This window comes from Ovis canadensis, chromosome 21 (genome assembly GCF_042477335.2).
Source record: "Ovis canadensis isolate MfBH-ARS-UI-01 breed Bighorn chromosome 21, ARS-UI_OviCan_v2, whole genome shotgun sequence".
NCBI classification, from domain to species: domain Eukaryota; kingdom Metazoa; phylum Chordata; class Mammalia; order Artiodactyla; family Bovidae; genus Ovis; species Ovis canadensis.
The window spans coordinates 27700981-27725254 of NC_091265.1; the positions used below are offsets into that span (position 1 = coordinate 27700981).

At 41.5% G+C, this 24274-nt stretch overlaps 1 protein-coding gene across 12 annotated transcripts in view; it reads left to right on the plus strand.

The window, feature by feature from the left end:
* DLG2 (discs large MAGUK scaffold protein 2) overlaps window positions 1-24274 on the plus strand; it is a 2361423-nt gene that overhangs the window by 1990261 nt on the left and 346888 nt on the right. For all 12 annotated transcript variants that reach the window (XM_069564820.1, XM_069564810.1, XM_069564812.1 and 9 more), the window contains one exon: window positions 20544-20646. In XM_069564820.1, the coding sequence (XP_069420921.1) occupies window positions 20544-20646 (103 nt within the window). The remainder of the gene's footprint in view (window positions 1-20543; window positions 20647-24274) is intronic.

Below are 24274 nucleotides of genomic sequence, written 5' to 3' on the forward strand. Positions count from 1 at the left end.
AAAAGGATATCATTATCCTGAGGAGCTGTAGTGAAACAAACAGCAAGGGACTACTGCATTCAGTAGCCAGAGTCTGAGGTTTGCATTAATAGATTTTGACCAAGATAATTCCATTAGCACCTCATTCCTGCACAAGCCTTTCAGATGCTTTAGAAATGGACTGTTTGACAGGTACAGCTCTCAAGACAGTTTTTTCCTTCCTTTAAACTCATTTTAATGCTTATTAAGGAGGTCAACCAATGGTGGGGGGGTTGGGAGGGAGAAAACCAAGAATCTCTTTCACATACTCTATAATCTCATTAAAGTTCATTTGGAATTAGCATATTTACACAAAAAATGGTGCTGATCCAGTATTTCTTGTGGCAGGTGCTATTGCATTTTGGAGGAAGAGCTTCTCACTGTGCATGACTGTGCTATAGTTTGCAGGACTTAACATGCCTGAGCTTTGCATGATTAACGCTGACTCCAAACTCTAACATTTTAAGAACAAAAAATATCTACCTCCCGCCAACATTTCCATACCCAGTTAAGAACTTCTGGTAGATTCTAGTTTACTGAGTGCACAACCATGGCTTTTTTTTTTTTTTTACCAATGCATCCCCCAAACTTAGTACCATGAAGGCACACTCAGCAAATATCTATTGAATAGATTCATATAATGTTTGAAAATTTGATTATTCAAATTTACTCAGTTTTCCTGTAAACATTACTGTATTTTTAATCTGCCTTGGTAGCCCTTTTTTGTTTTTTATTGTCAAAGTAACACAAACCTCAAATTCAATAGTTAAAACTTTTTCAATAACTTTAAAGTTATTCTTATAATACATGCTCACTCAAAAATCATTCAGATTCTACTAAAGACTATAAAGTAAGCTGCAATCCCTTCTCTCTTCTTCACCATTTCTCCCCCACCGATCCTCAAAAACTTAGCCCTTTGATATTCTCCATTAGCATTTCATTGTATAATTTTCATGCATTCCCTAGAAGCTCATAGATCATTTTCTTCCTAAGAATAGGGTTATATATACACACAGTTTTGTACCCTTCTTTTTAACTTGGTGAGGTATCATGGGCATTTTTTAGTATCAGAATATTAGACACATGTCATTGCTTTTAATGACTGCATAGTATTCCATTGCATGGATATTTCATAGCTTGTTTAATCAGTTCCCTTTCAGTGGTGTTTTTAACACTACATTTAGTGAGAATTTAATATCAGAAACCCAGAAAACTAAGTTGTTGTGTTTTTTGTTTAATTGAATATTTGCAATCAGTACACTGATTCCAAAGAGGAGTACATGCTGAACATGTAGGTCGCTTTTATTAGCACCATCCATCAGAGAAAGGCCTCCGCTTCGAATCTGATCATAACCTAAGGGAGTCTGTCAGCCTGGAATCACGCACACACCCATCCCAGAATAGAAAGCTTAGAGGGTGAAGGGAGAAGCAGATCTTTTGAGGGCAGAAATTTACCCTCCTGCCCTAGACCCTGACCCTTTGCCTGAGCAATTTTGGCCATTAGGTGATGTGGAGTTGAGTGATCCTTCAGCAACAGTGTCTTCAAAGACATTGAGACGGGGTGGGAACTTCAAGGACACCTCCATCATGATACCCGCAGCCCAACATGGTGCTGAGAGACGCTAGTACGGACAGAGACCCACGCACAAAGTGCACTGTGGTGGACAGAGCCCTGGACTGAAAAGAACGGGTCAGCTGTGCACTGTATGGGTCATTATTCTCAGGTTCATGTGTTCCTTTCCAAAGTATATCTCTTTTTCTGCCCCCAGTGGAAGTGGTTTTTTCTGTGACTGTGTTGGGTCTCTGCTGCTGCATGGGCTTTCTCTAGTTGCAGCGAGCGGGGGCTACTCTGCAGTTGCAGTGCCCTGGCTTCTTGTTGCCGTGGCCTCTCTAGCGTACAAGCACTAGACCACAGGCCCAGCAGTTGTGGCACCCAGGCTTGGTTACTCCACAGCATGTGGGATCTTCCCAGACTGGGGCTTGAACCCATGTCTCCTGCACTGGCAGGAGGATTCTTTACCACTGAGCCACCAGGGACGCCCTACACAGCACATCTTCAAGGACGTTCCCAAGCCATTGTTCCAAGCCCTGCTTGGTGAGAGAGTCCCAAAGGGCCAGAAAGTTTGTAAATCAGCAAAATCGGAGCACAACTGGAGACTGAAATCGAATTTAGTATGAATAGAGAGCCAGCACAGTGCATGGGAGAACAAAGAGCTGCACGTCCGTGAGAGGTGCCCACATCTGACTGACCATCTGTCATTAGGCAGGTTCTTAAAATAAACATTCTTGGGCCTCACCCTCAGAGATTCTGATTCAGTGTATCCAGTTTATTCAGCCATTTTCCCCCTCAGAATGACAAATTCTTTCTGCAAAGGACTCTTAACTGTAACCTGGCTCATAGTAAGTATGCTATAAGTGGTTGTCAAATAACTTTTAATGGTTTAAATAAGAACGATGTGCTCTAATAATTATAATCATTCTTTTAAGTCAAGAAACATCATTAGGTATCTAGATAGTGCCCCAGGTATTAGAGGTAGGGATATAAAAGAGACAAGGTCCCTGCTCACAGGAAGCTTTTCTTGGAGCATGTGAGATAACAAGAAGCAAAATATCAGGTGGGCCTAAGTACTGTAGAAATTAAAACAAGATGTTAGAGATAGGCTGGAAGCCTACTTTATTGGGGGTAGTCAGCAAAGGGCTCCCTGTGGAACTGGGCTTCAAGCTGAGAATTGTGAAGACGAGGGGTCAAATGGCAGAAATGCTGGGGGAGAGGACCACAGTCAGAAAGACAGCTGATACGGGGGCCCTAAGGCTGGAGGGGACTTGGATTTAGGTGAAACAGAATTAAGGTCCTTGCGCCTGTGGAATAGAGGAGGCAGCAAAGAGTGCAATGAGATGGAATCAGAAGGATGAGTGGAGGTCATGCTTGGGTGATGGGATTTTACTCAAAGTACAAGAAACTGGGCTTCCCAGGTGGTGCTGGTGGTAAAGAACGCGCCTGCCAATGCAGGAGACGTAAAAGACCTGGGTTCAATCCCTGGGTAAGGAAGATCCCCTGGAGGAGGGTATGGCAACCCACTCCAGTCTTCTCGCCTGGAGAATCCCATGGACAGAGGAGCCTGGTGGGCTGTGTACAGTCCATAGGGTCGCAAAGAGTGGGTCATGACTGAAATGACTTAGCACGCACACTCAACAAGAAACCAATGGGAGAAAAAAAATAGCTGGAAAGAGGCATGATCAGAAATACATTTTGAAAAGATCACTGTGGCTGTTAGGTTGAAAATGGATAGAGAAGAGTGGGAGCGATAGGGTGAGAGCAGAGTCCAGTCTGGAGACTACTGCAGATGCCTGGGGAGGAGAGGCAGCTTGGCCAGCAGGGTAGGGGTGGCGTTGGGTAAAAGTGGATGGAATTAAAATGCTGCTTAAAGCTAAAACAGACATGCTGATGCCCATATGGGGGAGGTGGGAGGGAGAGAGAGTTAAGGTTGGTTGGCGTGTAGGTTCTTGGTTGAGTGGTTTGAGTGATGGATGGGGGTATTACTATTTACTGAAAGTGGAAAAATTCCCCAGAAACAGGTTTTGGGGAAAAAATTGAGTTTGATTTTGAGCATGGTGCCTTTGAAAAATCTTGGACATTGAACTGGAGATGTCAAGCAAATAAATTTATGTAAGTCTAGACTTAAGGGAAAAGTCAGAGCTAGAGATACATTTTTGTTTATATATTCTTATAAAGGTAGTCACTTTGTTACTCCAAGCATATGAATCCTAAAACTTATTTATTGCATTTTGCCCTAGAGTAAGTTGGGTTTGGATGGCCAAATTATACCTTATCATTTTCAATTAAAGACTCCAAAATGATCAGTCCTCTACAAACGCCCTGGTAAACCAAAACATTTTTAAAGGTGTTTTTTTTTTTTTTTAATGTATGCCTACTTGCATCAGCAAACCAAATTTTAAAAGGATGTTAATTTTAATTGCTAAGGCATGTAAATATACAGTATCAATTTTTCATTTTGCCTCTTCTCCAGGAGGAATCTGGTCTTGAGCTTTTATGCAGCAGCTGTCAGAAATATTATCACTCGCAACCGAGTGCAACAGCCTCCAGGAGGAGAAGGGAACTTAATTAGAAATTTCCACTTCAAATACAATTTATAGTTCGTTCACTCTGGGATGAGCTGGAGGGTGTTTGAAAAGTTTAATGCTGAGTGAACTGTTTTTCTCAAGCTGTCAACAAAATACATATTAAGCATAGAACATATTTATTAGTCACTAGAAGGGAAATCAGATATTTAGCAGGAGATTCTCTTTCTAGGTGAAGAAACGGAGTCCCAGCAAGATAGAGACACTTCCCAAAGTGAAATAAGTTAACAGTAGGATGAGACAAACACTCAGGTCTTCCAACTCCTAGGATAGTGCTTTCCAGAGTACCAAGCTTCCTCTTTCAATGCCTGTAATCTTAACACTTCTCCTTGGCCTAAGTCTTTGAGATAATTTTATACTAGTCCAGGTTATCCTCTTACTCGGTGAGTATCAGGGGAGGAGGTCAGTAATAGTAATTATATATCCTCACTATATACCAGGCACTCCTGTAAGTATTTTACATGTATGAACTATCTGTGCACAGTAGCCCACCAGGCTCCTCTGTCCATGGGATTCTCCAGGCAAGAAGACTAGAGTGGGTTGCCATGCCCTCCTCCAGGGGAGCTTCCCCAGAAATCAAACCCACATCTCCTGCATTGGCAGGCAGGTTCTTTATCACTAGCGCCACCTGGGAAGCCCACTAACTAATCTATCCTATAGCAACTCTGTGAGTACTCTTACTACTCACCTATTGTACAACAGGCAGGTCTAGTCAGATCAGGGTACTGACCTTAGGCATATCAAGAACAAAATGACAACATTAATTATTTCTCTAAGCTTCATATGGCTATTTCCCAACTCCCTGTAAAACTGTAGCTGTCCAATAGATACAGCAAATTCAACATGTCTAAAACAAAATGCACCATCCTCTTGTCCTGGGGTCTTCCCTGGTGGCTCAGACGGTAAAGAACCTGCCTGCAATGCAGGAGACCCATGTTCAATCCCTGGGTCAGGAAGATCCCCTGGAGAATGGAATGGTAACCCACTTCAGTATTCTTGCCTGAAAAATCCCATGGACAGAGAAGCCTAGTGGGCTACAGTCTAAAAGAGTCGAAAACAGTCAGACACAACTGAGGTACGAACACACAGATTCTCTTGTCCAGACCCACTTTCCACCTTGTGTTCCCATTTTGATTAATAGTATCATCACCTCTGTATAACCAGCTTTCTCATTTCCCATTTCTCATCTACTCAGCACTATAAACGCTATTTAAACTCCACTTCCCACAAGTATTTGAGGAGAGGAGCCATACAGAACCTCCCCCGTATCCTCTCTCAAGTCTGCGCTTATTTCCCACCCTCAATTCCATTCTCATTTTTCTAACTCAGGCCTTCATCATCTACCATGTGTAACGCTGCAGTCGTCTCCCATCTGGTTATCTTATTTTTGATTAGTTCTCCAGCTCCAACTTTTCACTGTTGTCATAGCTGATCTTCCCAAACACAAATCAAATCGTGTTAAATGCCATTGTAAAACCCTCCCCGGCCACTTATTGACAAAATTTCTTAAACTCAAAGGGCATACAGGTTCACTTCTGCTGGTGCCATTTTCCCCTTCTCTCTCATGCGCTAAGCCAACCACCCCAGCCTGCTCACGCTTCAAGATTCAATGGGACATTTATAGTTTCCTTGCTTCCTTCACAAGTATGTGATAAGGATCACTTAATGCACGTAAATGCTTTTATTACATTTGTTTGTTTATATCTCACCTTGTTCAGTTAAAAAAAAAAGTGAGGTGGGAAAACAATTTACTAACTGTAAAATACTTTGAGATGTGATTTTTAATCCATGGAAATCACTGAATTTTGAGCCACAGGGGACCCTTGAAATTGGGGGGGTTGGCATCTTCTATTTTCTTCAGTGGCTCGTTAGCTGACCTAAGTTAGTGGCACAGTAAGCAACAGAACCCAGATTTCCATCTCACTATATCACATCATTTCGGGAAATTAAAAATAGACATTTTTCCCCCTCTTGAGAAAAGATGGTGCCTTCTACATGGATTTGATTCATTGGTACTACATCTGCTTGTTTTACTATCCCTATTCTCTCTACATAAAGTAGAAATCACTTGGATTCTGCCCCAGTTTCTTTCCTGCTGCCCCCTGCCACAGACCACCCAGACCCCCAACTGTGAAATAATTTGCTTCACACAGCCCCCCGTGTTCTGCACCTGACTAACTTTAATTGAAATCCGCTGCCAATTATCTAGCCCTTTCCCACTGGGTCATTCCTTTGTATTTTCTTCCCCACAATTAACACTTAAGTTAAATGTGTAGTTCTTAGCTACTCTTATTCCAAGGCAATCTTCTACCAAAATCTATTCTTTGGTTTTATTAGTGCTGATAGAAGTCATTGAGAAGTCCGTGTTTAATAGATGATGGATATTCACTGACCCAATGTTCCAGGTGTTCTGTTGAGTACTTTATTTGCATAATCTTAATCATCCTTACCACAACCCAGCAAAGTAAGGATTAATATCTTAATTGCATGGGGCTCCCCAGGTGGTGCCAGTGGTAGAGAATCTGCCTGCCAATGCAGGAGACATAAGAGATGCAGGTTCGATCCCTGGGTGGGGAAGATCCCCTGGAGGAAGGCGTGGCAACCCACTCCAGTATTCTTGCCTGGAGACTCCTATGGGCAGAGGAGCCTAGCGGGCTACAGTCCATAGGGTTGAGAAGAATTGGACGCGACTGAGGCGATTTAACATGTGCACTCATGCATCTTAGTTGCATATGAGGGAACTGAAGCTCAAAGGAATTAAGTAATTTACCCAAGGTCATAGAAATGGTAAATCACGGGACCAAGATTAGAATCGTGGCCTTCCCAAATCTAAACCCAGTGTCCTTCTTCCCAGGACTGCTTTCAGAGCAGGTGGACGACAGGAGTTGGGATGGAAAACTTCAGCAGCCACGAGCAGTGATGCCTTCTGAGAGGCATCTGCAAAGGGATGAGTTCAACCTGGAGACCCTTAGTGGAGCAGGCGCTGCACGTGCATCTAGAACATTGTCTGTGTTCTCTCTAGCTGTAAGCACTCCGGGGGGACAGGAGTGACAGTGAAACAACATTCCTCAATTCTAAGCTTCCCATTTCAGTCAAGATCAACTGTAAATTCACGTAATAGATCATGGTTAGGAATGCTGACCCTTAAACTGGATGCCTGGGTTTAATTCCTGGCTTTGCCGTTCAGTAGCAGTGAAACCTTGGGCAAGTACTGAATCTGCCTTTGCCCCAGTGTCTTCTGTTACAGTGGTCCCCAACCTTTTTGGCACAGGGTACAGGCTTCCTGGAAGGCAGTCTTTCCACAGAAGGTTGGAGGGTAATATGAGAGCTGGAGAGCTGCAGTCTAACCCCCCCACTCACCGCCTGCTGTGCAGCCCGGTTCCTCACAGGGGGTTACTGGCCCCTGCTCTATTAAATAGGCACTTATGTGTCCTTAGGCTTCCCTGGTGGCTCAGACAGTAAAGAACCTGCCTGAAGTGGGTTGGGAAGATCCCCTAGAGAAGGGAATGAGTGGCAACCCACTCCAGTATTCTTATCTAGAGAATTCCATGGACGGAGGAACCTGGCAGGCTACAGTTCATGGGGTTGCAAAGAGTTGGACATGACTAAGTGACTAACACTTCACGTTCTTATGTGTTCTTACTTCATAGAGCTCTTATAAGGGTAAAGGAAATTGATATATAGGAAATGCTTAGAACAGTGCCTGCCACCGAGCAAGTATATATGTATGACTTATCACCACTACCATCTTGGGTTTTTTTTTGCCTCACCGCATTGCATGCAGTATCTTAGCTCCTCAACCGGGAATCAAATCCGTGCCCCCTGCAGTGGAAGCACAGAGCCCTAACCACTGGACCGCCGGCCACTACCACCATCCTTCCTCTTTATCATCATCACCACCCTCACTTGGGCTTCCCTGGAGGCTCAGATGGTAAAGAATCCACCTGCAATGCAGGAGACCTGGGTCAGATCTCTGGGTTGGGGGAAGATCCCCTGGAGAAGGAAATGGCAACCCACTCCTGTATTCTTGCCTGGGAAATCCCATGGACAGAGGAGCCTGGTGGGCTACATGGGGTCTCAAAAGAGTCAGAATGACTTAGCAGCTAAACAACAACATCCCCTTCATTTATCCCGCCTCTCCTCTCTGCCCTTTAGTAACTACTACTTTCTTTGCCTCAAATGTGCCAGCCGCTCTCACCTCCAGACCCTCGCGTGTGTCTCCCTCTCTGTCTGGAATACTCTTGCCATTCCTCTGCCCATGCCTCTCCCCGCAGTCCTCTGTGGACACCCCAGCCCATCTTCACCCAGGTAATTCATTCAGATCTCATTTCTTGATGTCACTTCCTCCAGAAAACCTTTATATGCCTCCTCATACCTCAGCAGGGCCCCTCCTCTGGGTCCCAGAGCATTCTGACTTTATCCTATCCTAGCTCGTGACCACTCAGTGCTGAACTGTGTCCTTACCTGTCACTGCCCTCCACCAAGTGAGACTGCTTGACGATGGCTATGTGTTACTCTAGTTCAGCCCTTCCCTTAGGTGGGAAAAGGAAATGACAAAAGTGGATATTTTAAAGAAATGGATGTTTTATCAGCACTGTGTTTAGCTGGAGATACTACACAGGGGCTTTCCCCAACCGAGGGCTCAAACTCACGTCCTGGCATCTCCTGAACTGGCAGAGTCTCTAGCATCAGTGCCACCTGAGAAGCCCAGAGACAGCCACTACACCAGGTGCGCATCAAAGTAATAGAGTAAAAGCGTCCATTTCACCATAATTGACCTCACCTGCACTCAGCTGAGTCTCGGATGAGGCATTAAATCACAGTAAGATGCTAGAAGTAATACTCAAAACAGCCATCTCAAAGTGGCACAGACTAGAAAAAGAGAACTCCCTGTCACTGGGGGTATGCAAGCAGAAACAAATGGCCACTTGGTGAGAATGGTAGGGAGGGAAGTAGAAGGGAATGAGGTCATTTGACCTACAAAAGGAAAAACCATCTTCACATTTGAGAAAGAGGACCATGGAAAAGCAGCAGTCACAGAAAAGGCAGAATGTTTGGTGAGCCCTCAGAAGGCAGAGGCGACCCACTCCCCTATTCTGGCCTGGAGAACTCCATGGACTGTAGAGTCCATGGGGTCGCAAAGAGTCGGACACGACCAAATGACTTTCACTTCTCAGTTTTGCTTTCTTTCCCCTAGAGGTTAGAACGAAAACCAGAAAGCGAAACATACCAGCAAGATTCTTTAGATTCAACACAAAGAACTTTTTTTTTTTTGCTCACTACAGCTGACCCCAAATGGATTTTCCTGAAAGATAGTGAGTTCATCAGGTGATGCCAGTGTCAAATCAACTTGGCTGATTATTTGCCTAAGATAATGTAGTGAGAGTATGGTATTCACTCACTTGCTCATTCAGTCACTCCCCTCTTGGAGTTATCACACACCCACAAACTCCGGGAGATAGTGAGGGACAGGGAGGCCTGGCGTGCTGCAGTCCATGGGGTCGCAAAGAGTAGGACATGTTTAGCAACTATACAACAACAAAATGCAGAGACTAAAGTTCCAACACAACAAGCTCCTACCTTCAGGAGCCCACAAGTAAGCACATTCCTCGAGTCCAGCAGGTGCATCTCAGGGGAGAGGTGGCAGGGCAGAAAAGTCCCCGAGCTTCCCTCCCCTCTTGAGCACACAAAGCCACAACTGTCTGCAGAACAACCGTCAGTGACAAAGACTGGAACCTACGAGAACAGATTTTCTACAACTGAAGACGTGACGAAACCACAACCTTAGGGGCAGGAGTTAGGGGACTCACGATACAGTCAAATCCCACCACCCCCCCAGCATGGCTGACCCACAAACTGGAGAAAACTCATATTGTTCTTCTCCCACAGGAGTGAGAGCCCCGAGCCCCACACAGCAGGCTCTCCTGCATGGTTGGGGGGCCCCTCTGACATCAGGGGGGCCGAGCTCTCAGAGCATTTGGCTTCTTTTTAAATTAATTTATTTTAATTGGAGGCTAATTATAATATTGTAGTGGCTTTCACCATACATCAACATGAATCAGCCATGGGTATACATATGTTCCCCATCCTGAACCCCCCTCCCACCTCCCTCCCCATCCCATCCCTCTGGGTCATCCCAGTGCACCAGCCCTGAGCACCCTGTCTCATGCATCGAACTTGGACTGGCGATCTGTTTCACATATGGTAATATACATATTTCAATGCTATTCTCTCAAATCATCCCGCCCTCACCTTCTCCCACAGCATTTGGCTTTGAAGGCCAGTGGGGCTTAACTGCAGGAGCCCCACAGGACTGAGGAAATAGAGGCTCCATCCTCAAAGGGCACACTCAAGGGAAAAATAGTCATTTGATAGGAGCCTGGGTCAAGACCTACCTGCTGGTCTTGGAGAGTCTCTCTGAGAAGCAGAGGGGCACTGCCTGGCTCTCCTTGGGGCCAGGGGCTCTTGGCAGCCATGCTTGGGAGCGCATCCACCCAGGCATCAGTGCGGCGGAGGTGGGACTAGATGGGACCCTCCCTCCAGCTCATTAGTGCCAAGATCCAGCCCCACCCAACAGCCTGCAGGTGCTGGGGCGCCTCAGGCCAAACAACCTTTCTGAGCAAGGACACGGCCCCACCCATCAGCAGTGCCTGTGCCTGGAGCTCAGTTGCTAAATTGTGCCTGACTCTGCAATCCCATGGACTGTAGCCCACCAGGCTCCTTTGTCCGTGGGACTTTCCAGGCAAGAACACTGGAGTCGGTTGCCATTTCCTCCTCCAGGGGACCTTCCCAGCCCAGGGACTGAACCTGAGTCTTCTGCATCTCTTCCATTGCAGGTATAAAACCTGAGTCTCCTGCTTTGCAGGCTGATTCTTTACCACCTGCGCCACCAAGGAAGCCCCAACAACCTATAAGTAGGCACCAGCCCCTCCTGCCCAGGAAGCCTGCACAAACCTGTAGACCAGCTGGGCAGCAGACAGCAAGAAAATACCATCCCACAATGCAAGCCAGATCCTACCTTGGCTCCAGCTGGGCTCTGCCCTGTCCATTAGCAGGCCAATGACCTTCTGGACACACTGGGCCAATACCCAACTGTGTCAGGAAATGGCCATCCTCCCCACCAATGATCCTAAATGAGTGTGGGGATCCCTGGGCCCTGCAGCCAGACTCCAAGAACTAGCTCTGCCTGCCAGGGTGAGTGTGTGCGTATCTGACTCTTTGCGACCCCATGGACTGTAGCCCACCAAGCTTCTCTACTCCATGGGATTTCCCAGGCAAGAATACTGGAGTGGGTTGCCATTGCCTACTCCAGGGGATCTTCCCGACCCAGGGATGGAATCCAAATCTCCTGCATTGGCAGGCGGATTCTTTACCCCTGTACCATCTGGGAAGCCCAACAGCAACAAGGGAAGCAATGAGTAACATACAAAGGAGTTCTCATAGGGCCATGAGTTGATTTTTCAGCAGGAACTCTGCTAGCCAGAGAGAGCGGCATGATGTATTTAAATGTATTTGATGAAAGGGGAAAACCTACAACCAAGAATACCCAGCAAGGCTCTTACTCAGATTTGACAGAGAGATCAAAAGCTCTACAGACTGAATCTTTAAGGACTCAGAGAAGTCTTCTGGGTCAGGAAGAGATAAAAACATTTTGTTCTCAGTAGGAAAAAAAGCATGAGCAGGGATACAGAAATGCCTGAATCAGAGAAATGAAAAAGGTCAACGTGGTGGGAGAACAATGTGGTTGAATCAGCTTAAAGCTATATGTCATACATCAGGGGTCCATGAGGGTCGCGAAAGCTCTTCCCATTTTAAAAATTCTTATTCTGATGTCATTCTTTGTATAATACTAAGAAATAAATATCTCAGGAAAACCTGGAATCATTTATTCAGGGACTCCATGGAACCCCAGGCCGGTGGTCTTCATGGATGAAATGCAAGTAGTGCTCATCTTTTAAAAACAGAAAGAAAAAGTTTGACTCTGAATATGGTCCACCATTTGCCTTCACATTATCATCTGAACAAACAAACAGATAAACAAAAAAATCCTACAACTGCTTAAATCAACTAGAAGCATTAAATTTCTATCCATCACCAACATAGTTGTGAAAAAGATATCATAACAAATAGAATTGTTTTCTATGATTTAATGACAGTTGTTTAGATAAGGAGATGGCAATGTGTGGAATTTTCTAGCCTACATATTTTGCTTCTGTCCTATATGATCTGATCATTATAAGTTGGACCATACCTAGACAGCATATTAAAAAGCAGACATCACTTTGCTGACAAAGGTCCATATAGTCAAAGCTATGGTTTTCCCAGTAGTCATGTACGGATGTGAGAGTTGAACAGTAAAGAAGGCTGAGCACTGAAGAACTTATGCTTTCGAATTGTAGTGCTAGAGAAGACTCTTGAGAGTCTCTTGGACTGCAAGGAGATCAATCCAGTCAATCCTAAAGGAAATCAACCCTGAATATTCATTGGAAGGACTGATGCTGAAGCTGAAGCTCCATATAGTCAGAGCTATGGTTTTTCCAGTAGTCATGTATGAATGTGAGAGTTGGACCATAAAGAAGGCTGAGCAGCTTTAGCATCAGAATTCACCTTCCAGTTGGAAGGACTGATGTTGAAGCTTCAATATTTTGGCCACCTGATGCAAACAAAACAGTAGGCATTGGTAGTTAAGAGTTCAAGAGTTTTAGGTAGTCTGTTTTAAATCCTTAACCTCTTTCAACTATTTAACTTTGAACAAGTTAGTGCTTCTCTTTGAGCTCTGTTTTCTTATTTGTAAAGTTGGAAAAATAATCCCAGCCTCCTGAGAATTAAACAAGATAATATATAAATGTCTCATATATATATATGAGCTTGCTTGATGCTGTTATCAATGATTATCATTTTAATCTCTATAAAAATGAATGGCATCCAATTTCCCAGTCCATGCTTTAAGAAGAGAAAATTAAAACTGGAGAAGGAAAATGTAAATAATAAATATGTGAGACTGTCACACTTGGTATTTTAAAATGTCACACCAATAATGTAAATTGTTTTTGAATGCCTCTGAAAATGTTATTTGAGCAAAGATTACTAATACAAAGTCAAACCTCAGAGACAGAAATAAGAATCAAAGTGACCTTGAAAATCTTGATGATTGGAGGAAGCGTGTTTGCTAAAACCTGGAGGAAAATCCACAGGGACACAGGCAATGTGGTATTGCTAAGGGTAACAGCAGCAGGGTAACAGAGACTGGAGATCACTTCAAGAAAATTAGAGATACCAAGGGAACATTTCATGCAAAGATGGGCACAATAAAGGACAGAAATGGTATGGACCTAACAGAAGCAAAAGAAATTAAGAAGAGGTAACAAGAATACAGAAAGTGAAGTTGCTCAGTCATGTCTGACTCTTTGCGACCCCATGGATTGTAGCCTACCAGGTTCCACCATCCATGGGACTTTCCAGGCAAGAATACTGAAGTGGGTTGCCATTTCCTTCTCCAGGAGATCTTCCTGACCCAGGGATTGACTCCGGGTCTCCCGCATTGTAGGCAGATGCTTTACCATCTGAGCCACCAGGGAAGTATACAGAAGAACAGAAGAATACAGAACTATACAAAAAAGAGCTTCATGACCTGGATAATCATGACGGTGTGATCACTCACCTAGAGCCAGACATCCTGGAATGTGAAGCCGAGTGGGCCTTAGGAAGCATCACTACAAACAAAGGTAGTGGAGGTGATGGAATTCCAGTTGAGCCATTTCAAATCCTGAAAGATGATGCTGTGAAAGTGCTGCACTCAATATGCCAACAAATTTGGAAAACTCAGTAGTGGCCACAGGACTGGAAAAGGTCAGTTTTCATTCCAATCCCAAAGAAAGGCAATGCCAAAGAATGTTCAAACTACCATACAATTGCACTCATCTCACATGCTAGTAAAGTAATGCTCAAAATTCTCCAAGCCAGGCTTCAGCAGTATGTGAACTGTGAACTTCCAGATGTTCAGGCTAGATTTAGAAAAGTCAGAGGAACCAGAGATCAAATTGCCAACATCCACTGGATCATGGAAAAAGCAAGAGTTCCAGAAAAACATCTATTTCTGCTTTATCGACTATGCCAAAGCCTTTGACTGTGTGGATCACAACAAACTGTGGAAAATTCTTTAAGAGTTGGGAATACCAGACCACCTGACCTGCCTCTTGAGAAATCTGTATGCAGGTCAAGAAGCAACAGTTAGAACTGCACATGGAACAACAAGACTGGTTCCAAATCGGGAAAGGAGTATGTCAAGGTGGTATATTGTCACCCTGCTTATTTAACTTATATGCAGAGTACATCATGAGAATCACTGGGATGGATGAAGCACAAGCTGGAATCAGGACTGCTGGGAGAAATATCAATAACCTCAGATATGCAGATGACACCACCCTTAAAGCAGAAAGTGAAGAAGAACTAAAGAGCCTCTCAATGAAAGTGAAAGAGGAGAGTGAAAAAGCTAAAACATTCAGAAAACTAAGATCATGGCATCTGGTCCCATTACTTCTTGGCAAACAGATGGTGAAACAGTGAAAACAGTGAGAGACTTTATGTTTTTCGGCTCCAAAATCACTGCAGATGGCGATTGCAGCCATGAAATTAAAAGACACTTCCTCCTTGGAAGAAAAGCTATTGACCAACCTAGACAGCATATTAAAAAGCAGAGGCATGACTTTGCCAACAAAGATCCATCTAGTCAAAGCTGTGGTTTTTTCTAGTAGTCATGTATGGATGTGAGAGTTGGACTATAAAGAAAGCTGAGCACCGAAGAATTAATGCTTTTGAACTGTGGTGTTGGAGAAGACTCTTGAGAGTCCCTTGGACTACCTAAAGGAAATCAGTCCATCCTAAAGGAAATCAGTCCTGAATATTCATTGAAAGGACTGATGCAGAAGCTGAAACTCCAATACTTTGGCCACCTGATGTGAAGAACTGACTCATTGGAAAAGACCCTGATGCTGGGGAAGATTGCAGGCAGAAGGGGTCAGCAGAGGATGAGATGGTTGGATGTCATCACCGACTCAATGGACATGAATTTGAGTAAACTCTGGGAGTTGGTGATGGACAAGGAGGCCTGGCATGCTGCAGTCCATGGGGTCGCAGAGTTGGACACGAATGAGTGACTGAACTGAAATGAACAACAGCAGCATCAAATGCTTTACAACCGAGAATTACGTCCAGGATAAATGTAATCATCAAATAGGATTTGATTATTACTCACCCAGTGGAAAACAAGCACACGTACATGGTAAGTTACACCTGCTACAGTGGAAAGCAATCTGGGCTAGGCAAGGGAAACTCTGAGCTGTCGCCAACCCTGTGCTAACTCTGACAGGACCCGGGGCAGGTTCAGTCCCCTGTGGAGACCGTCTCTAATGTGTAAGCACCGGATGGATGAGCACCTCTTCCAGCTGAAATGCTGTGTTCCTTTCATTAGTAACAGTTCCCCAAACCTGAGGACTACATCTACTACGTGGCTGGTTGGCTGGTTTGGCTGTGCTGGGTCTTCACTGCTGCTCAGGCTTCTCTCTAGTTGTGGCGAGCAGGGACTACTCTCCAGCGCGGTGTGCAGGCTTCCCGCTGTGGCGGCTTGTTTTGTGCAGCACGGGCGCTCGGGCACACAGGCTTCAGTAGCTGTTCACATGGGCTCAGCAGCTGTGGTTCCCGGGGTTTAGGGAACAAGCTCAGTACTTGTGGCATACAGGCTTAGTTGCTGTGTGGCATGTGAGATCTTTCCAGACCAGGGATCAAACCCGTGTCTCCTGCATCGGCGGGAGGATTCTTTACCACTGAGCCACCAGGGAAGCCCCTGAAATTCTACATTTTTTTTAAAAAAAAAGAAGAAAAAGAAAGGAAAACCATGAAGTAACCCATACATTATATTCTGTATTCATTTGTTTCCATTAGGTTTTATTTCCTCACTTATAATCACAGCTCTTTGAAGAAAAACTCACAGCATAATAGATACTACTTCCTGAATGCCAATTTGTGCTAGCTTCTGTGTTAGGGGCTCAACAATTATTGTCTCATTTACTACATGTGACAGTCCTGATAGGTAGGTAGATATTATATCCATTTTGCAGGTAAGGATGCTAAGCTTTAAAGAAGTTAAATGACTTTCCCAAGTTACTTACCTACAAATGGTGTACTCAGGATTCAAACCTAGTTCTGACTCCAAATCCCTTTTTCCTCCCCATTTTCTCATGCCTCCTTAGTGGACTGAGAAAACTTCACAGGACGGTTAGAATACTAGAAGATGTAGACGGCTGATGCTGTAAAGGAAAGGTCTCAAAAAAAGGCGTGTTTGCCTGGTTCTCACATCAAATACTAAAATATATTCTAGTAGATCAGTGACTAAATAGCTAAAAATTAAACCAGGATTTTACTAGAAGAAAACATGGATAATTTGTTTAATATATATCAGAGAAGGAAAGATAAAATACAAAGCCCAAAAGCTAAAAAGGAAAAACAAATGTGACTATGTAACACATTTTAAACTTCAGTTTGGCAAGAAGTAGAAGACAAGGAAAAGTTTAAATATTTAAAATACAATAGTAAATAATACAAATACAAAACTAGTAAGAATATTTGCAATAGTTATCTGAGATGAAGAACTAATATTCTCTTTTTAACATTCTTAATATACAGATAAATTTTTTAAAGTGTAAACTATCCAAACAATGAAAAAAAGGCAAAATAAATGAGCAAGCATTTTATACAAAAAGAAATTTAAATAACCAACGAACATATGAAAAGATGTTTAACCTCATAAGTGAAGAAATATAAAATTTAAAAATATAATTGTTTACCTATCAGAATAACCACGGTCAAATGTTGGGGTATGAGCAGTTTTTACAAGAGTGTGAGGAAGCGGCCAATCATGCATTTTTTGTGGGAGTTTATATTTTTGGAGACAACTTGGCAATAGCTATCAGAATGTAACCCTATTACCCTTTATCCTTCTGTTTATGACAGCAAAATAGTAAAGCAACCTAAGCACCCAACAACTGTGCCCTGGTAAGATAAATTGTTTTACACTGACTAATAGAACCTGCCACAGCTGTTAAGAAGAATCAGATAATGTATAAGAATATACGAATGAAAAATACTCTGGGGACTAAGAGATACAAACTACTATGTATAAAGTAGATAAGCAAGAAAGATAAATTGTATCGCACAGGGAAATACAGTCATTATTTTATAATAACTTTAAGTGGAGTATAATTTATGAAAATATTGGATCACTATGCAGTACCCCTGAAACTAATATAATATTGTAAGTCAACTATACTTCAATATAAAAAATATATAACTTCAACATATCTCCAAGATATGTTAGTAAATGGAAGAAAACCAACTATAAAGCAATATATAAAATATTATCTTTTGTGTAAAATTATTTATAATTATACGAACCTGCTTATGTTCATAACAGAAATAATTGGTAGTGGATACAAGAAGCCATCAATATGGTACCTTTGGCAAAGATAATAAGAGGTAGGGGAAGCGTTCTATAAAACATAAATTTTTAAAATTTTATTTTTAAAAATAAAATTTTTATATTGCTTTAATTTTCCTGTACGTGCATTATGAACATACAGTCGTCCCTCAGTTGTTCCAGGGACAGTCCTCATCCCCAAACCCAACAGATACCAAAATCTACAAACGATCAAGTCCTTTATTTAAAATCGTATAGTAATTGCATATAATCTATTCACATCCTCCCATATAATTTATTTTTTATTTTTATTTTTTTCACATCCTCCCATATACTTAAATTATCTCTAGATTACTTATGAAACCTAATACAATGTAAATAGTTGCCAGGTATGTAGCAAATTCAAGTTTTGCTCTTTGGAACTTTCTGGAAATTTTTAAAAATATTTTCAATCTGAGGTGAGTTGAATTTGCCAGTGCACAACCCACAGATATGAAGGGCTGACTATAAAATATTAATTATATATTTTATTTCAATACATTATCTGGGCAATGAGATTATGGCCTGTTTGTGTTTTCTTCATTATTAGTTTCTGTTTGTTTGGTAAATACATATTTTTCAAATATACAAGAGAAAACTAAAAGAAACAAATAATGCATATAATTTTTAGCTTAGAAAGTGTATTTCCAAGTGTTTATCCTTCGGAAATACCTTCCTAAGTGTTTGTAGTAGCAAAAAGTGAGACACAGCCTTAGCCACACCAGTAGGGATCCTACTAAAAAATTACGGGTACATCCACACGATTGCATACAGGCTCCCACTTAAAGGTAAGACAACATGAAACGATATGGGTGATATCCAAGATATATTGTTAAATGAAAAACTAAACAAAAACAAGTTATAGAATTATATATTTAATATGATCCTGTCCATTTAAACAGAAAGTCAATAATGTATTAAAACACAGACAAAACCAAATAGAGATAAACCCACACACTTTCATATGCATATAGCAGATTTCTAAAAAGCATACACAAGAAGCTGCTAACAGTTGTTACCTCTAGGAGTGAAAATGGTGAGGGGACTTTTCACTTTTCTTTTTATACCTTTCTAAAACATAAGACTTCATTACCATGATCATATATTATTTTTTAATAAAAAGTTAACCCTAGTTGTTTGCAAAAGAAGAGATTTGGCCCTTGAAGCTTGTGCATTCCGCTTCCTGTAGGTAGGAGGCAAGATCAGATGACTTTTTCTGTCTCTCCCGGCTCTCTGAGTTATACTTCTGACTCATCAATGCCTGGACAGTCTCTGAAATGAATGTCATTATGTAAGGATTAAATCTGAAATTTTATGGTTCAGAGAGGCTTGAGCCTCACAGTCCCTTCCCCCTGAAGCAGGTGAGAATTGAGGCTCAGAGGAGTGATAATGACTGTCCGTCAGCTAGAGAATGGTCCAGCCAGGCCTAGTCTCACTCAATACACTTCCCAGTGTAACCGCGTCATTGATGCTCTCAGTAAGCACAGAAAGCCGATCAATGCTTTCACCAGAATAGAAAACCAGGCAATTTATAAAAGTGAGTAAGGAGACTTTAACAAAGTTATCTATGGGAAGCCCAGCATGTGAGATTAAAGATTACAGGTGTTCCGGGCCTGATAGGGAAACACAGTGGCCACTCCTAGTCGTGACCCCTTCATCGTCGAGGAAGACTGATGAGTAGTGAAAACATTCTCTATTCTATGTGCAGATGGGCTGAGCAGTTCTTTTATTCTTCTTCATGGTCCCTAGCCGTCTTCCCTATAAGTTAAAGGAAACAGAATTTTAATATCAGCTGGGTAGGTTAGAAAACTGGACTTTCTGTGTGTTCAGTTGAAGAAGAAAAGCTTCTTAGGGGCTTGTCTTGCTCACCTTTGTTCCCCATCCTCCGTCCCCCTATCGGGGCAGTCACAGAGCCCTGACGTTGGAAAGCACTTAGTAATTATATTGTGTTGGCTTTGACTGAATTGATTCAAGAAAGATTTTAGCTTCTGCCTCTCGTTAAATTTGACTTGAGGGATTTTTTTTCCCCTCTCAGCAGAGTTTTGTGCTTCTTTTTCAAATGCTCTGTTTCTCTTTTGGCATGGGTCCCAAAATGGGAGTTAGTAAGAGCAACATAAACTCCCGGAATTCTCTATTTCATTTTGTTACAATTCATTCTGGGATCATACGTAAGAAATGGGGCAGTCGAGTTTATTTTGGAACAAGGCTCAGAGCTGTCTAACCAGGCTCAGGATGACAGGTTGAGGCATATAACCAAAAGGGGGGATTTGGCAGGCAGCCAGCCCCATTCCACACACTGTCCCCCAGAATCTCATATGAATATATTATTCTGTCAGCACATACTTGTCTACATATATTACATGTGTCTTTCTTTATTATCCCATTTTCCTTCTAATTTTGAAGGCTCCTATCTATCCCAGAAACCCACAAAACTCATAGAAGCATATTAAATGCACACACTAACATCTTAATGGATTTGGGTGGACAAAACTTTCAACCCACTCAGACCATGGCACAAATGCCCTGGATAGAATTTCACATCTCTGCTAACTAAACTTATCAACAGCATGAAATTTGATAAGTTAGCATTCCAATGCCTGGGTAGGACATGAAGGGTTTTGAGGCAGGTAACATCATCTTAAACAGCCTCTCTGGGGAAATTTTTCCCTCTGTCTACCTGGGTTGGGAAGATCCCCTGGAGTAGGAAATGACAACCTGCTCTAGTGATCTATCCTGGAAAATACGGTGGACAGAGGAGCCTGGCGGGCTACTGTCCATGGGGTTGCAAAGAGTCAGACACGACTTAGCAACTGGGCACACATCAGAATAACATGCCTTACGAAGTACCAAAATTCTCTGGCTTCCTCTCTTTCAGGTGAATGGCATTGACCTTCGTGGAGCATCCCATGAACAGGCTGCTGCAGCACTGAAGGGGGCTGGACAGACGGTGACGATTATAGCACAATATCAACCTGAAGGTCAGTGAGAACTCAAACAGACTGTTCTGATTCGTTTCTGTGTGAATGGGTGACCACATTTCTGATCACTGATATTAACTAGTTACTACCGACACGATTTTTATAAACAATCTATGGTGAAAAATTGGTGGTTCATGTCCAAAGAACATGAGGTTTTGTTACTCTTAATCTTCCAAGGAAAAAAATCTAATAGTTATAAAGGCCTGTTTGCAAATATGAATTCAAACAAATAACAACTAGCATCAACTTTATTTCATTTACAGTCTTACCTGGTATACACTTTTGGTCAGCAATGGATATTGTAAAAACAATTAAGATTTAGGAAGCAAGGGGAGAGATCTTATCTATAGAAATAGACCATGATCAGTAGACCATTTTCTCTCCTGTGGCAATGACTTATTTTTATGAACACTAACATGGTTTTTGGATGTCCTTGATGTAGAATTTTATTTTATTTTTGCCTTTTCTGCCATACTTTCCCTTGTTTTGGAATACATCACTATAAACCCTGAGACTTGGTGAGATATCTTGAGTTGAATTAGCCAACTAAGACTTGATAAAATATTCTAAATTGGATTAGCAAGCCCTGTTTTTTTAAATTTGTTTCAACATCTGTTTCTGTGATCAGAATGAGGCTCAGTGAGACAATTGGGATGTTACCCATTGTGGAGTTGATTTCTTAGCAAATTACCAAACATATATATATATATAAATTTCACTTTTATTAAGGAAATATAGTAACATATATCACTGTGGACTAGACTTTGTACAGAAAAACAGAGGAATATGGTTCTGTCTTCAAGAAACGTAGTTAACTGTTTTTGGTTCATGTGGCTAGCAGGGAGGAGAATTTAACAGGTGACTGTGAAAGTACAAGGCACATTCAAGAAAGAGCCTTTGTGCATGTGGGCCTGAAGAGGCTTATTTGGCCTTTTCAAATGATTATTTCCCAGCATCAGTTTTTCTATTGATGTTTGGAAGAGGTTTGTGTCTTCCCTGTGAATCTTAGATTTTACCATTAATGGTGACCAACCACACATTTTACAAGAGAATAAAGAAAACTGCCATTATGCATTTTGATACGTTACTTTCACTTTGCCTGACTTTAGAATTTGCAGTTAAGTTATACTCCCCCGCTCCAAAAAAAGCGTATCGATTGCTTTCTCCTATTGGCCTAGCACAGATATGGCCAGAGAGCCACCTGGGAAGAGGGGATTTGTGTTCATCAAAGATGGAAGATAACATCACCAAGGAAACATGTTCTTTTTAGACAGTTTTGAGAAGTTTTTCTACTTCTTAAAATTTAGTAGATATGTCTTCTAATAGGAATAAAGCTTCCCTGGTAGCTCAGAGGTTAAAGCGTCTGCCTCCAATGTGGGAGACCTGGGTTCGATCCCTGGGTCGGGAAGATCCCCTGGAGAAGGAAATGGCAACCCACTCCAGTATTCTTGCCTGGAGAATCCCATGGACGGAGGAGCCTGGTGGGCTACAGTCCACAGGGTCGCAAAGAGTCGGACACGACTGAGCGACTTCACCTACCTTAATAGGAATAAACAACTCCAAAGTAAAACAGCTCCATTGTACAACAGAAAATGAAAAGATCTGGGTTAACACAATTTGATGAACAAATTCTACTTCACATAGATTAAGAACTTGTTCATGAGATTCTTCATTTTACTGATAGCTGTTTTCTTTGTCTCAAACCGTATGATCTGACACAAGACATAAATATCCGTGAAAATTTTCATCTCAATTCTTCAGATTGATAAAATGGTCCAAACTATAGTTACACCAATTAGAAACTCTTGATGGTGAAGACGGTCATTCAAATAACCTTGAACAGAATGATTCCAAGCTTTAAAAGTTACAGTAAAGGATAAGCATGTCCTGGTTCTATCAGCATAAATCTTCATCCTAAGCTTCCTTACAGCTTTGTTTCCTTTAAGCTATAAACTCACTTCGGATACTGTGCTGTACTTTATCAAGATGCCTGTTCAAAACATGTCCTATAAATCACATAAATCGATTTTTAAAGTGCTTCTAAAGAAATCTGCAAATAACAGCAAGAAGCTTAGTATTTCAAAATGCCAAAGTACAAATCGAATTCACAGAATGACTTGCCTATTTTAATAGTCTAACTGCATTCTAATTTGTCACGGCTTTAAATCAGTTGGAAATGTGGTAATGCAACAATAAGCAATCATTTTTTCTCCCTTTGCAAATTTAATGGGTAACTGAACCTTAATTTAACTATTTTTTGAAATGGAAAACTGACTGGATTGTTGTTCAGGTCAGTTAGGGACATCTAAATTATACAACATATTTAAGAAATAACTGAAAAGAAGAATATGCCATGAGATTCCATTAGGAAATTCTCACCAGGTCCCCTTCATTTGCATCAGTATTGTACGTGTCCATCCTAAGACTGATTTTATTGACATCTCTTGTGATACAGTCAAGAATCAGGCTTTCAGGGAATATGTTTTTCACTTACATTCAAGTCATTTTATCAGGAAAATTCTAGATGCCTTGCTAAATATTAGTAGATATTCAGAAAATTCCACTTTTACCCACATCCCAGTTCTTTATTTTTAAGGTAATTTTTTTTTTATCTTATTCAGGAGAAAAAAAAACTTAGATACATTTAATAGAGATCAGTTCCTGATGACAGATGACTAAAGCTGCATTATCATGGTACCATCTCTGAGAATTATGGGATGTCACAGGAGTAAACCTGCAGGAGCCAGAACAGCACAAGAGTGCTTCACGAAAACGGGAAAATGGAAACAGACTTTGAGAAAATGGGTGGGAATTCTATTCCAGAGAGCAGGGAGAAAAAATACCCACCTATGACTGTGAGATCAAAGTGTTGCAGACACCAAAACCTGTATTTTGTTTGTAGATAAATTTTTCAGTACTGTACATATAATGGGTATTTCTTCCAAGTTGTTGAACTTGGAAGAAATGAAGAAAAGTTTGCCCTTCTTCAGTACTTGAGTTTTCACTTAACAGTAATTGAAGGTTGAAGGGATTCATCTTTACTACTTTTATTTTTTCATTTTTGCTTCAAAGCAGAAAATGTGCTAAACAAGTGTGTTATGCAAAATATAAAACCATTTCCAACTGCGTATTTCATAGTACTCAGCACAGTTTTTGAAATAATGATAAATAACTTATAATTATCATAACATAACAATAAATGTCTTCCTTGGCAAGTTTCACTGCACAGGGTAAGGCCCAAGTTGTTATACTTACTTTTGCTTAAAATGAGCTTGGTCCCAGTTGTGTGAATTACTCTATCCATCGTCAATATTATTCAGTGTCTAGTTCTAGGTGGTAGAATTAAAGCCAAATTTAAAGAGTCACATACAACATTTTCTTCCGGTGGTATATGACTGTGATTCATTTCTACCACCTTTCTTTTTATCCAATTTGTATCACATGCTTACTTTGAAATTAGTATGTATTACCTTAATAATAATAATCCTTTTTTTTAAAGATCATGTATCTGATACTTCAGAAAAAATTTTACTTAAGCAATATGAGAAATTAATTCTCATAAAAATTTGTTACCTATATACAATTAAGGAAATTACTCCAACATTACTTGGAAAACAAGAAACATAAT